At 38.5% G+C, this 15,663-nt stretch overlaps 1 protein-coding gene across 3 annotated transcripts in view; it reads right to left on the reverse strand.

Annotated features, from left to right (window-relative positions):
- The window catches only part of EXOC2 (exocyst complex component 2), a 229,325-nt gene that overhangs the window by 39,934 nt on the left and 173,728 nt on the right, over nucleotides 1–15,663 (reverse strand). For 2 of the 3 annotated variants that reach the window (XM_036888667.2, XM_036888666.2), the window contains exon 23: nucleotides 11,127–11,268. In XM_036888667.2, the coding sequence (XP_036744562.2) occupies nucleotides 11,127–11,268 (142 nt within the window). Of the gene's footprint in view, nucleotides 1–9,880; nucleotides 10,791–11,126; nucleotides 11,269–15,663 lie in introns of those variants that run through there. The other variant, XM_057494016.1, reaches the window with a different exon arrangement.

Consider the following 15,663-nt stretch of genomic DNA (forward strand, 5'->3'; position numbering starts at 1 on the left):
AGTCACAAGCGGAAATGAGAGCAACTGGAAGTGAGGCAGGTGACATTTGCTATAGTCCATCATCCAGAAAACCAGAAGTTGGTTGGAAAGTGGAAAACACTTCTGAGCCAATTTATAATTTTATAAACCATCTTAATAAATAATTGATCCTTGAACTGTGGGCCAGGGTATTTCACTCATAAAAGGAATTAATATACAGATTCTGAAATAATTCTGCTCCTTTGTATATCAATGGGAGACAAAACGTTTTTCACCTGCTGATATCAGCTCATACCTTTGTCTGAATACCTAGAGCTCCTGTCTTTTGCTGGAAGTTTATGTCTCTTTTCTAAGCAGGGGAATGGTGTCTGTGAGTGGGATTCCCAGATACTCTTGGCCTCCTGCCCACACCTACTTCTCTCCTGGAGAGGTGGGGCTCCCCAGTTGCGGAGGAAACCATTAGTCCCCTTCTGGGTTGGGTCCAGTGACCTATTAAACTGAGCATGGGGTTGGTCTCTTTCTTCTCTCCTCTCCACCCGGGACCAGAGTGAGGCGGCGGCCTGCCCTGCAGTTCAGCCTTTGGTTAGGCAGCCTATTTCACAGTGGAGACTGGGGGCTGGGGAGCCGGTCTAACTCTGACATTTAAAAGACTATTTGCTTTCTCATCTACTGACTCTTCACGTATATTCTTCAACTGGTTTGAATGGGCAGGGAAGAGGGCTCTTTACTCCTTACTTCCCTATCCCCTTAAGATTCAACTAGTGCTCCACCTTCTTTCCTTCTGGTTAGGTTGAGATATTGATGAGATGACAGAGTCCCTTCTTTTCGCTTTTCTTGATACCAAACATGACTACGAATCTCTAAGCATGACCCAGAAAGCAGTACAGCGGCAGCCCTGTGTGAACCCTGTACCAACCCTGAAAATGGATTTTAGTAAACGTCCCAAAAATTCCAGAAAAAAGATTTTTCCCTATGGGTAGGTTAAAGTTTAAAAGCTGATGAGTTTTAAAATGGGAAGTGTATATTTAATGATAAATGGCAAGTAGCCTAGCCACTACCTCAGAGTTCTCCATGCAGAGGTCAGTGCAATTAGCTCACTGAAATACAAACACCTAGTTAAAATCACAAATAGGACTAGGAGAAAAGTGCTAGAAAAAGCATAAAATAATAAATCAAATACTCTTCACAATGGAAATATATTTTCCTTAGCAACTGCAAAGAAATGATGACAACTTAAAAGAAAGTAATAGATGATTATATAGTCAACGAACAACACGTAAGTTGTTTTCATGTATTTTTACCCATATAACTCACTGGATTTTAATTTTAAAGGGAATAAAAAGATCTTAAGGGGTCCAAGAAGATAATGTTTTAAAAAATAAATGGATATAAATCATAAGAGACTAACGATCAATTTTGGCAATTAACTTTTTTTTTGGCAACCGAATGCTATGATATTTCTCACCAGAACACCTGCCCTCACACATACACAATCAACCAACAACAAATGAACAAACAGAGAAGAATGTGCCACACAACAGATGCTCTAATTAAGAAATGGTTTCCGGAGTCTCCTCCAGTGAGGGATTAAGGGTGTCCTGGAGGTAAAGATTAGGGGTACACTGCCTGCATCTCCACACACATCAGCTCTCAGAGTAGGCCACCCAGTGCTGAGGGAGTGCAGGGGTGCTATCTAACTCAAGGAAGAAGTACAGTGCGTGCAGGTCATACATAGCACCATCAGCTTCTCGGTTCACATTTTAAACTTGGAAGTCAGGAACTGCTATCTTGAAAAACTTGGAAAACTTGTAGAGTGCTTTGTATAAAACAGACTTGATAATATTAGCTGAACTGGAGAATGAAAACCAAATGTATTTTATATCTGTACATGAGGGAAATCAGATTTATTGGTGACAAATACTAACCTGTATGCCTGGAGTGCAGCATTCTATATTCCTTTAGAAGAACGTACTATTTAGAATGGAAAAATGCCTGTACTTTCACTGAATTTACATCTTTAATAAAGTAGTAATATTCAGAGGTTATGTTTGGTGGTAATGTGTTTATGGGGAAAAAAGCTCATCAGCTGTAAGACACTGCAGGAAAAGTTTATTTAAATGCTTTAAAAAAATCACTGAAAGCAAAGCAAAGGAAGAGGACTTGAAGCTTAATTAAGTTATATGGGGGGGATAATTCTGCCCTATGGGTTTATTTTTTTAGTGACAGGAAATAAAAGTAATATATGCTGAGTGGGAAGAAAAATTTCTTGTAACACTTGTATCAGGCATCTGTTAGGACATTTAAGTATGGGGGAAAAGCTGTCAGACGGTGATGACTGTCATTATCTGTGGTGTTCTCTTTGAAGCACCTGCATGTCTCCTGTCTCCTACACAGTTAGCACAGTTGTCCAATGGTGGCCAAAGCAGGCCACCAGGCAATTTACAGATGTCAGAGGTCCAGGAATATCTAAATTGATAATTTGATTTCTTAGTTTAACAGCTCAGTAATGTCTCTAATATACGTAATTGAGCAGTGATGTACATGGAAGTAAGTGAGTTGAAATAACTGATTTCCCCTTTAATTTCTAAACATATATAAGAGACTCAATTCCTACTCAGGAAAGCAGTTTTACGTGCTTAATTTTAATTTTTTTCTAGCAAAAATCAAATATAGTGGTATTTGAAACAAGAAAAGGCTTGCCTGACAGTGATCCCCAAGTTGGAAATCTATCAACTCTACTCAATCATGCTGTCACCTGGCAATGAAGTCTAGTGTGTCTGCTAACCTCACCCATGCTCACAGCCCACTCACCTCATTCCAAGACTTCTAAAATGCACTCCCTGTTATGTCTCCTTACTCACAACCAGGACATCTTGCCATTACCACATTAAACATTTCCCTTAAAACATTACCTCACATACATTACTTAGTTTTTTGGAAACCTTCAAGGCCTTAGAATGTTCTGCAGTCCTAATTAACTTCCCATCTCCTACTTGTTCCTTAAGATAACCACCACAAATGCCAAGCCTGATCACCCACCTAAGGCAGCAGTCTCAGTCTGTAACGCTTGCAGGCCAATCAATCAAGAGGAATCCCTGACAAATAGCATATCTGGTTGCTGGCTGTCCATCACTGACATGTACATTGGCAGTTACAGAAAATATAGTTCTTGTAAGACCCACCGTCTTTAGAAAATTCTAACTACAACTCCTACCATAATTCTAACCTCTGTTGCTATATAGAACTAATTTCACCTAAGAAAAAAAAAATCAGATATTTGAAGAGAGCTATCAGACTCTTCCCTAATTTTTTCTCCAGGCTAGAAATAATCTGTTCTGACAACCATTTCTCATATAGCCTGGTTTTAAGACCAGATGTGATGGCTCCAGGACTCAGGGCCTGCACCTCCTGTCTCTGGACACCATACTTTCACAGTTCTAACTATCAACTTCACTGGCTACCCCGAGGCAGCCATGTCACAGAGCAGTTAGAACTGCAAATTACCAAAACCTTTAGAATTTATGCACGTATTTATGTATTAAGCTGTTACTGCTTCCCTCCTGTTATTAAACTGTCATCATCCCCACAACTGTTCTTAAACAATTTATACATGTGACTTTTTCAGTTTTTATGTTTCTAACTATTCCTTTTATTGTATTATCTTTTTTAGAAATTCAATTTTTATTGTACAACTTTGAAATTTTTCTCTAGTCACTGAATATTTTTTAGGTAAAATTTACATAGGGTGAATGCACAGAGGTGCAATCCACTCCTGGTGAAGATGTTGTAAAGATTGTTGTAATGACAATAAAGGATTTAGAATATTACATAAACTTAGTTGATAAAGCAGTGGCAGGGTTTGAGAGGACTGACTCCAATTTTAAAGAAGTTCTACTGTGGCTAAAATGCTATCAAACAGCATCACATTCTACAGAGAAATCTTTCATGAAAGGAAGAGTCAATTGATGCAGCAAACTTCATTGCTATGTTATTTTGAGAAATCCCACAGCCACCCCAACCTTTAGCAACCCACCATCCTGATCAGTCAGCAGCCATCAACACTGAGACAAGACCCTCCACCAGCAAAAAGGTTGTAACTTGCTGGAAGCTCAGATGATGATAAGCATTTTTTAGCAATAAAGCATTTTTAAATTAAAGTATGTGCATCTTTTTTTTGATATAATGCTATTGCATACTCAGTATACTACAATATAGTATAAACACAACAATATAGTATAAAATACAAATATAACCAAAAAATTCATTTGACTAGCTTTACTGCAATATTATTACTTTATTGTGGTGGTCTGAAATCAAACCGGCAGTATCTTTGAGGTGTGCATGTACCTATTACCACAGCCACGATACAGGACATTTCCAAGGCTCCTAACATTCTCTCATGCTTCCTCTCAATTCCCCCCCGTCCCCCCACAGGTATCAGCATTCTGGTTTCTGTCATCAGATTAGTTAGCCTGAGATAATTATGCAGTGGTTTTTACAGAGTTTAGACAATGAAAATGTCTGAAAGTTCGATTCTGAAAGGTAGAGATCTTAAAGTAAAACTGAAATTCTCTTTAGTAGAATAAACACAGACTTACGAAGAATGCCCTTGTCTCCATTATTAGATTTACTTTCTTTCTTCAACTTGTATGATTATGCAGCCTAGCACACTGCTCTGACAACAGACATCTAGTAACTCTGGCTCACTGCTGAAACTGAGCATCAACAGGCCTGGGATCTGACATATAATTCATGTATGGGAAATTATTCTGTTCTGGATTATATGCATTATATATAAGCAATAAACTCGATGCTACTATATTTTTAGAATGGCACTATACTTATTCATGTCATGAATCACATCAATGTCTTCCCTTGCCCTTACAATTTCAATGATTACAATTAAATAAAATCATTTTGAATTAAAAATAATTAAAGTACTTTATCTTATATAAAAATTGTTTAAATTCATTTATTAAATATCTTTAAGGAATATATAAAAATTTATGCCTTTTAGGTAAAAAAGAGTTAAAACCAACATTTAAGTGAAAATTTAAATTTATTTTTCTTATTTAATATATTTTAAAATGTGAACTTCATGTGTACTTATGAAAGGAGAATAAAAATATTCTCAATTTAGCTAAAATTTGTCAAATGCAAATACTCAGAGCTCTCAACAACCATGGATGATAGATAATTAAACAGTCAGTTAGGTGACTCAGAACTAGCCAGAATAATCTGTCCTGCCTTATACAGAAGTAAGAGGTGACAACAATTTAAATATCCAACTGTCAGGTTAAAAAAGCACAGCTATGGTTTTAACGGATATCTGTTCTTGAATCATGAAATTAATCAAATGTTTTTTTTTCAAATTACTACATACAGCATCAGAAACTAAATTTATTGCTAACTACAGCAATAAGTAATCAATTACCTATATGATTTGTAAAATTCAGTTTCTGGAGCTGAAAACTAAAGATAAAGCTAAAGTTCTTAATTGAAATTATTTTGGAAGACCAATAGTCAAATTATTTTTGTGTTTGCTTTACATGATGGCTCACCTTAAGTCAACTTTTAACAAACTAAAAATCACTATATGATTATGCAAAACTGAGGTTCAGTTAGTGGTCACGAAGTCAGAACTACACAAGGACAGAACTAAATACAGTTTATAAAAGTGAAACAAACACTGACAATTTCTTAGCGTGTTTGGAATCTGAGAAAGAGTAAATTGCTGACATTCAGGGCCATGCTGTCTGCTCATGAATGGATGTTTATCTTAAAAAGAAAAGAAAAGAAAAGGAAACAACTAGCTATGCCACTGTTGTGCATAGCTATGTGCTTTAGCTATGCTAAGGCCATACCACTTAATGTCACACAGCCAGCGTAATCTCAGTTTTGTATAAAAAAATCATCTACATTCCACAAACCACTATTATTCCCATCAATAGCTTGCACTAGCTCAATTCCATGGCTGAGCCAATACGCAGATTCTAGAGAAAGGACTCTGGGTGTCTTTGGTAGATATTACCAGGGGATGGCCTAGAGAGTGAGTCACTGTTACCTAATTAGACGCAGTGGAGACCAAAGATCCCAACTAGCCTGGCACTGACATTCCTGCACCCCTTGCCCTCTTGTGAATGCTCATGGAGGCCAACACGGTGTCCTGGACTCTGAAGATCTGTGACCTGATTGTGCCCCTGAAGGAAGAAGACCCGTGCATTGGTCTTTTCCACAGACATCCCTTAAAGGATGAGCTGATAAGAAAGAGGGCCTGCACACCAACCCCTGGAGAATTGTGTTGCTGGTCCTCTGTGTGCACTGAAGGCACACAGCTGCTTGTAGGGGAAGCTGTAAGCCCGGAGGAGTGGGCAGTGTGCTACGAGAAAGGAGCCTTCTGCATCACTCACAAGTAAATTATGTTTCTCAGTAATAACTAGAGTTTAAATGGAGACAGAGGGGAGCAACTGTTTGTGGATACTAAAGCTTAGTGACCAAGGCATATTTGTTGCAGTAATCCTTAAACATGCAGGAAACCTTGGAGTGGCTGTGTCATGGCTTTTCATATTTTCATAGAAATATCACAAGTAATTTAATACCCTTGAACATACACCACATGAATGACATCAGTGTTAACAGTCATGTTCAACACATGCTAATCATTGAAGAAAATATTAACTTCAGCAAAATGAATTTAAACTGTCCCTCAACAATATGTCACTTTTGCATGGTGATGCCACATACATCTGCTGATGTTCAGGACATATGGGGAGTGCATCAGGCTACGATGAGAATTCACAGGAGAAAAGAAAACAAGGCTATAATGCTCATTTTAATTTGAGCATTTAATTTACCTTCCTGTTTAAAAAAAATGAAAAAAATCACTGTTAAACCATATAGCAAACACTTAGAATGCAACTAAGGAGTGACCTGCGTTCAATAATGTGTACCAACAAAATCCCCATCTTTATTCACTCAACAGACACGCACAGTGTCTTCCGTATGTGGGGTTCATGCTAGGCACTGGAAGCACAGGCATGGAAAGAGCCCCTATGCTACAGGGCAGCCCAGCAGACATGATGAGAGTATGCACGGGGTGGCCAAGAAACCACAGCAGGCACGCTGAGGATGGGGTGGGGGGCACCAGCAGTGTGGTCAGGCAGGCAGGCAGAGGTTCGTGGAGGGGCAGTGCCATGGGCCAGGGAAGAGCAGTGGTACAGGCACGGGGCCTTGAGAAGCCAGGTGGGTGAGAAGGCCTGCAGCCCAGAGGAGAACCAGGGAGTGACAGACGGCCGAGAGCACGTACAGGCCTCAGCAGCTCCACAGCACGGTCAGCCTGAGGACAGTGGGCCACCTGAGGGTTTTAAGCAGGTGACTGCCAGATCCGGTTCTCACTGTAGAAAGACGAACTTTTCAAAAGGTAGAGGTAAACTTGAAACAGGCAAGGCTGGGTGCTGGAACTCAGAGAGGCCCCCTGAGAGTTCTGTAAGGGACGATGAGGAATGAGCGCAGGTCTGGATGGGGGGTGGGGCTTGTAACCAGGTGTCTGTGGAGGAGGAGGGGCAGGTCTTGGTGGACATCGCCAGCCCTTGTCCCCAGCAGGCACAGCAGCCCCAAAGGGGCCACAGAGATGGTGAGAAAGGCAGGTGATGGGGCTGCTGCTTCCACAGCTGCCAAACGAGAGGCCTCAGGAACGTCTCTGTGGAGGCATCTGCTAGGAGGGCAGGCAGAAGGAGCTGAAGCTCAGAGTGGAGAGACTGGGCCAGACACAGGTGCCAGAGGCCCACTAGTACATTAAATTACTCAAAGTCTGAGGAGACAGTCCTGGGGATCCCGGCTGCACAAGGTGGCACAGAGGAAGAGAAGCCACCCCACACAGGCAACTGAGGGTACTAGCTGGCAGGGATCAGAGAGGCCCTGCAGGACAGTCCCCGGAAGAGGGGCCAACAATGGGACATGAATGCAGGAGGAGCGCATCTACCACGTTCCCTGCTGCAGCACTAGAGGTGGTTCTGGGGAAGCCCGTGGGACGGTGAGGGTGCAGGCGGACTTCGCAGGGCCGAGAGGCCATCCGATGCAAGGAGACAGATGGGACTAGCATGGCATCTTTGAGGACACAGACGACTTTTTAAAAAGATGGGTTGTAAAGGGGAGCATAATGAAGAGTCACTGGATAGGGACTAGATAGGGTGACTGCAGTGGCTGCTTTAGTGTCTTATGTCCTAGCCCCACCCTGAGTCTCAAGAGATAAATAACTGGTCATCTTATGATAGCTGAAATTTAGAATGACGAGTATTAATAATTATATGAAAGGCACTGAACCAGATGTTACGACAGAAATGACTGAAACTGCCTGTTTGCAAGGAGCTTAAAAGCAGGATGTGCATGTACATGCATATGTGCATGCGTGTGTTATGTGCGCACACTTGGCAAGCCGTGGGTGCCTTTATTTCCGGATATATGGGATTGGTAAACTACTTCCACAAAGGGTGGTGCAGCAACACTCAGGCCTTTCTTTTCCCATGAGACAATTTAAATACATGATAGACAAGAGGAGGTGCCCCAAATGGGAAGAGAAAAGCAGTGACTGTATGCCATTGCTCTCAGCGTTTTGAACTGAAGAGGCAAGCAGGCCAGCCAGGGGAGAAGCAGGCATCAGGTTGGTCCACAGAGCTCAGGCTCTTTCTGGCTAGTCCTCCTAAGACTGAGGAGAAAGGGTAGGTAAGTGACATTCAGTTCTGCTCAGACCTGCCAAATTGCAAAGAGGCTTGGGGAACAGTTCACCAGCAGAGGGCTAAGAACCCAGTGTGGACAGTATCTGAGTAGGCATATCTACCCTGAGTAGAAAATAGAGAGATTTTATAGAAAAACATTTCTAGTGTCTGCACCCTCCAGTGTCTGAAACTCTTAAGTTACTGCTCCATAAAGAGAATTTAAAAACCTGAAGTCCAGGAATGTAAAAGGAATCTCCTCACATCTTTGTTTATATATTCCCCCTGTTTTAGGAGAAAGAAAAGCAGATACTAAATAAATAAATAAATATGTGTTATGTACATGTGCTTAAGAACTATGAGAGAGGTTAAAAGGTCTAATGGGGGTCAGAGAGCAAGGAAACAATCCTCTCAGGTGATGGAAGGAGGCTTGGAAAAAGCACTCCTCTCAGAGGTGGGCCCTGCAACATGCACAGCCAGTCAGAGGAGTAATGGCTGGGCAGCAAGGACACTGGTAAGAGGCACCCATGGGAGTTGCAGGGGGTCATCCATGCAGCTATTGACCAAATATTTACTGACCAGGCACTATGTACCAAGCAGCTGTCTAGACAGTGGAGACAGAATCGAGGAAGCAAGACTTCCTATTGCAATTCTTTACAGACTTTCGTAGTAGCATTTTTCATCATGTTTGTTCATTTAAAGTCATAAACCATACTTAGCATAGAAGGTTGATTTTATCCACAACCTTGTGGTAATTGATCTATTATGACCTCATGGATTTAGCTTTAGAAAGCGCCACCAGCATAAAGGCTAGTGCTGGAACCACATGCATTCTGCCTTGTAAATAATTTTACAAATAAAATATAAGTTATTTTCACAGGTCAAATCTAAAATCTCATGTCTATTCTCCACTGGCCGTGTCATTTTTTCAGGTAGGGTGGCTGCTGTGGTGATATTCAGTTGAGACCTGAATGAGAAAAGGGTGTGAGGGTGTCAGCCCATGGAGGAGGAGTGAGAGTTATTTCTAAGCCAAGGAAAAAGCAGTCTGGAAGAGGCCCTAAGGTGGGAGGACCTGGGAAATGTGGGCAACAACAAGGTCCCCTGCGCTGGGTGCGGCTGCGGAGAGGCGGGGACGATGTGGGGGGTGGGAGGGTGTGCCGGGCAGGGGCCTGTAATGCCATGCTTTACAGATTTTACTTTAAGTATAATGGGAAGATAACGAAAGGATTTTAAGGAAGATATTGATAGGATCAGATATGAGCTCTTAACAGGATATATTTGGGACCTGAAGTGTAATCTAGTTTGGATTACAGTACAGTATGCATATAGAAAAGTAACGGAGTTTAGGCAAAGAAGATCAATTTCAGCCAGCTATAGGCAGAAGGCTTCAGATGAGAATAATGGTTAAGATTTGAGAAAATTAAATCTCTGTGGTCACACAAAATATTAATTTAATGATTCCGGTTTTTAGCTTAGACTTTTGGCATCACAATATTCTTATCATCTAATGTAAACATTATATAATAAAAACAGGCAGTGCTTAAAGGGTAAACGATTTTATCATGATCTAATAAATGCATTACACAATAAAAACAAAAGGTGATTAAAGTGATTAGTTTAAAGAATGAACTCAAATCTGTTTAACAATTCACTGGTACATCTACAGGTACATATCCAAAAAGAACCTATGTCTAATATGGGCATGACCATTCTTATACAAGACTATTTCTGTGTAAAAATGTTACTAGCTTGGTTTTATGTATTCCATAATATTTTAAACAAAGAAATATTTGACCAATCAAAAAGTTTATCTGATTCAGCAAGTGATAGTTATTTTTAAAATATATATTATGGAGTGATTTATATGACTCATTTGACATCCAAAAGATAATACTGGAACTGTGTCAGTCATCCTTCTGTGGTTCAATTTTCTGTGCTAAATTACTATAATAATCCTAGTCTTACATATTTTCCTTCTATTATTCACCTTTTCAGCATCAATAATCAAGTCTACATAGAAGTGACCAAGTTTCTTTGGTAAATTTTTTGATGATGGTCACAGTCATTGCAGAAAACTGTTGCTCACAGTCTGTTATAGCTCTGCAATAAAAGAATATTACAGGAAGCAAAGAACATTACCAAAATGATCAAATATTATAAGGTATGATCAATTAACTCTCTGGAATTTAAGAATAAGCTGTTAAGCATTCATAAGAAAATGTGTAATATCAAATGAATAAATTCTAGACTATCAAAGAATGGGTTTAGGCTAATAAAAAGTTATAAAACAAACTAATAGCTCAGTAAATATGAGAAAAATGTGAACAAAAAGAAAAGCACTTTAAGCACACATTAACTGATAAAAGCATATCCCTATTCATTGCTCTAGTTGCATTAGTTACTTATAAAGAACTTCACTGACTTGAAACCATTTACCTGTTGGAGGCAGGCAGTCTTTCCAGTCAAAATAGCCTGCGTAAATGCCAGGTTCTAAAGAGCCAACGATGGGATCTGCCTTCAACTCAATGTAATTTTCAAAGAGTTTTTGGTCTAATTCTTTCAATGAGGCCATGCTAACCTATAAAAACAAATTAAGAATAATTACAAGTTGTTTACTTGAGGGTGAAGGAAAAGGTATAAATATTAAAGATGAGTATATTTTAATAGTACTTACTAATTTTCCTACAAAAAAATCATAATTTTTATTTTATTTATTTTCATTTAAGACCACTCTTAGCACAACTTTTTAACAGGATAAGAATTAATCCCACGTATGGATTATCAGTTATCATCACAGAAATTTCGACCCGTGTGAATTACGAGTTCCTGCTGGTATTAGCAGCAGAACAGGGTGAGGAGGCCAACATTAGTCCTGCATATCTGTGCCTGGTTGGTACCCAAGAAACCAAGGAGTTGCAGAGTGGATGGGTACAGTCTGGGGAAGGTATGAAGTCTGGGGAGCAGGATCTGTGGGCCCAGGTGCCTCTGCAGTGGACTGGTGACCTGAACACTTCTACACCATTGGCCCCAGCATACAAGCATCTCTCCAACGCCAGACCTGAGTTTCAACAAATTGACAGTGAAAAATAAACACACATCTAAGGAGTCGAACAGCTATAAACAGGCATATCTGCCAAACACTGAAAATCAGCTGTGGAAGAGACAAGAAACAACCTGAACTTAGAAAAATAGTAAAAACCCTTAAGGAGATTAAAGTGCAATGCAAAATAAGACTTCATGGGATTTTAATAATATGGGTAACTCTTGAACCACTGTGTTGTATATCTGAAACCAATATAAGATTGTATACCAATGATACATCAATAAAAAAATAAATAAAATACATAAGTCACACAGATAAACATACAGCATAGGGAACATAGTCAATAATGTAGTATCTTTGTATGGTGACAGTTGGTAACTACATTCATCATGGAGAGCATTTCATAATATATATAACTCTTGAACCACTGTGTTGTATATTTGAAACAAACATAATATTGTATATCAACAATATTTCAATTGAAAGAAAATCTTTCCTCCTTGAAAAAAAAAAAAAGACTTTATGGAGATAAAACATATGGTTTCCAAAGCTAACAACTGAGCAGAGTAATTGAAGGAACTACTGGTCACTATCAAGACTGAAACTATGTGCAGTAATTACTTCAAAGCACAGAGTGAAAATGTAAAGAGCTAGAAATTATGAAGGAAGACACTTAGAAGACAGATCCAGGAGCTCTACTATGCAAAAGAAGTTAAAAATTAAAAAAACAAAAAGGAAATTCAAGAAGAGAAATACAAGCAGTTAGAGAAAAGGGAATAATTACACAAGCAATAGAAGAAAATATAACTGGATCCAAAGACAGAGTTTACAATTTGAATAGGCTTTCTGAGTTCCAGGCTGGTCTGAGGAGAGACTGCAGACATTTAGGCAAATACTGCTAAAGTGCTTAACTTCTAAATAATAAAAAGAGAGAGAGAAATCTTTTAAGTTTCTAGATCAAAAAGTAATTCACCTACAAAGGAGAAAGAATCAGCCTGACACTTCATTTCTCAGCTGCAACACTGGAACCTAAAGTCACTGGAATAGTATATATAGGAGTAAAAGGAATGAAACCCAAGAACCCTGTATTTAACCAAGATATCATTTGCTTAACAGAGTCTAAGTGGCATATTTTTGGATATGCAAGGATTCACAGAGTATATTACTCAGGTGCTCAAGGAAGGGTTCTGCTCTAAGAGCATTACATTAGATCAAAGAGGATGGATCTTTGATCCATTACAAGATTTCTGAGAAAACAATAGCAGGCAAGGAACTTTGTTCCCTTCTATCCCCCTGCAGCCCTCTCTTTCTCTAACATTCAGAAACATAAACCTAAGTAGAGGATTAGAGAGACTCTGGGAATGTGAAATACAAGTGCTTATTCTTGAAGGAGAGGAGGACTTCTTTCCCAAAAGGGAAATACTAATAAGAACCTAAAATAATACTGAAAATACAGTAGATAAAAATCTGTGTGACAGAAATAAAGCAGAGGGTTTTATAGCTAAAAAGGCATCAATTAGAAAGAAGAAAAATTTAAAAGAAGAGAAGCTAAAATTCCTGCTTTAATCTTCTACTCCAGATAGCTAGAAAAGAGTAAAACTCAAAGAAAATAGAAAGAAAAATCAGGATAAGAGCAAAATCAATCAAACTTTAAAAAGATTAATATTAGAGAAAACAAGCAATGTCAAAAGTAGGTTCTTTAAAGAGTTATTGTAGGTTTATGTCAGTAAATCTGACAACATAGAGGAAATTGACAAACTTCTGAAGAACTTAACTTTCTAGAAATGGCACAGGTAGTCCTATATGTAATAAAATAATTGAGTCCATAATTTAAAATGCTTTTTGCACAAGAACTTAAAGAAGAAATTATATCACACACAAACTTTTTCATAGAATAGAGCCCGAGATATTTCCTATTTTGTTTAATGAGAGCAAAACCTTGGTATCAAAAACTGACTAGTATACGGGAAGAAAAGAAAATTACAGCCCAATAGCCCTGATGAACTAAGACATAAAAATCCTAACAAACTGTTGGCAAGTTCAACCTATAAATAAAAAAAACAGAATATATTACACAGAATGGGATTATTTCAATAGATGTGAAATAAGTACTATATCAATGTCCCCTTACTACTTATATTCAAGATAGTACTAGAGGGCCTAATCCATGAAATATAGTAAGAAAAAATATGAAGAGAGGTAAAACTTTTTTCAATATGTGTTATAAAGCTATAATAATATATGTATAGTTACAATAATAACACAATAATAATTAACACAATGTAATAGTTAATAAAGATAGATCATAGATCTGAATATAACAGCTAAAACTACAAAGCCTCTGGGGAAAAATATTCAGGGCAGTAGAGCAGATAGAGATTTTGGCAGGATATAGGATATAAAAGCCTTAAACATCTTTAAAAATTGATAAATTGGATCTCACAAAATTTTTAAATTTCTACTCAAAGGATATCACTTATAAAAACAAAACAGCAAGTCGTAGACTGGGAGAAAAATATACATATCTGACAAAGGACTTATATACTGATTTTTAAAAGTCACTAATAAGTGAACAACCCAATTAAAAAATGAGCAAACAGGCACTTCAAAAAAGAAGATATCTCAATATGAATATCTAAATGCATGAGAAAAGGTGCTTAACATCATTATTTATCAGGAAAAACCTAAGAAAGCAATGAGATTGGCTGAAAAAGAAAAAAGAAAACATTAAGGGTCAGTAAAGATGTAGAACAACTGGAACATTCACACATGCTGGCTAAATGTAAAAATGAGACCCCTACTTTGGAAACTATTTGGGGTTTCTGATCAACTTAGTCTAGGACCAGCAATTCCACCTCCAGGTATACATCCAAGCAAATTTCCACTGAAGGCTAGTACAGCAATGTTCACAGGGACATTCATGCAAACCTAAAACTGGGAAACAACTTAATGTCTACTATCATGAGAATGATTAAATAAAACTGGGTTATCCAAATTCAGCAATAAAAGAAAGCAAATTACTGATAGACACATAATCCGGATGGATCTCAAAAATTATTAAGTTGGAGCAAAAGCAGCTGACAAAAGACTAGAACTGTATGGTTCCATTTTACATGAAGTTCAAGAACAGGTGAAACTGATCAGAATGGTGAGGAGGGGGCGCCTACTGACTGGATTCGAGCAGGGGTAGACGTGTTCTATTGGGATCTGGGTGGTGGATACTGGATGCATACATGGGCACTATGTCACCAGTTTTTACCCTTACAATCTGTATATATTTGTACCTTAAATTTTAAAACAGTGGTTGAAAATAAATGGGTGAGCAGATGGATATTAGGTAAATGAAACAGAGAGAGTGGCGGTACTAACGTATGACAAACTAGGATGAAGGTCCATACTACTCAACTCAAAACTTTGTTGTAAGAATTTAAAAAGAAAATTAATGAAGCATGTTTAGCACACTTAAAGTACATAATAAATGCTAGCAGCTATTATTATTATTATTATTTCAACTGCCCTATTAGTTTTGCTTGGCCCTACTTGAAATGCATGGAGAAGGTCCACTACCTGTCTAGTGATGAAAGTTAAGTGGGAAACTTCCTGTTACTAGGAAAATTAGAGTTTATTCTCTAAGAAATTGAAGACAACATTTGTAAGACCATATACTCGCAGAGCATGGCTGTCAAGGAAGTAGACAGGAGTGCTATGGGTGCTGCAGAGGGGCTGTCTGGGGGAACCCTGCCCTTCAGGCCCATGTCTCTAATGACCATGGGACATCTTTCTTAAGGAAAGAAACAAAGGAAGATAATGCAGTAGTTATGTAATCAGAAATAGATATACTCACTAAATTCTTACATATCAAAACTGGGGAGCATCTTCTAAAGCACTTCAAACAGTTGATAATGACTTACAGAAATACAGAATATATTT

Source organism: Manis pentadactyla, chromosome 16, assembly GCF_030020395.1.
Source record: "Manis pentadactyla isolate mManPen7 chromosome 16, mManPen7.hap1, whole genome shotgun sequence".
In the NCBI taxonomy this organism is placed as follows: Eukaryota; Metazoa; Chordata; class Mammalia; order Pholidota; family Manidae; genus Manis; species Manis pentadactyla.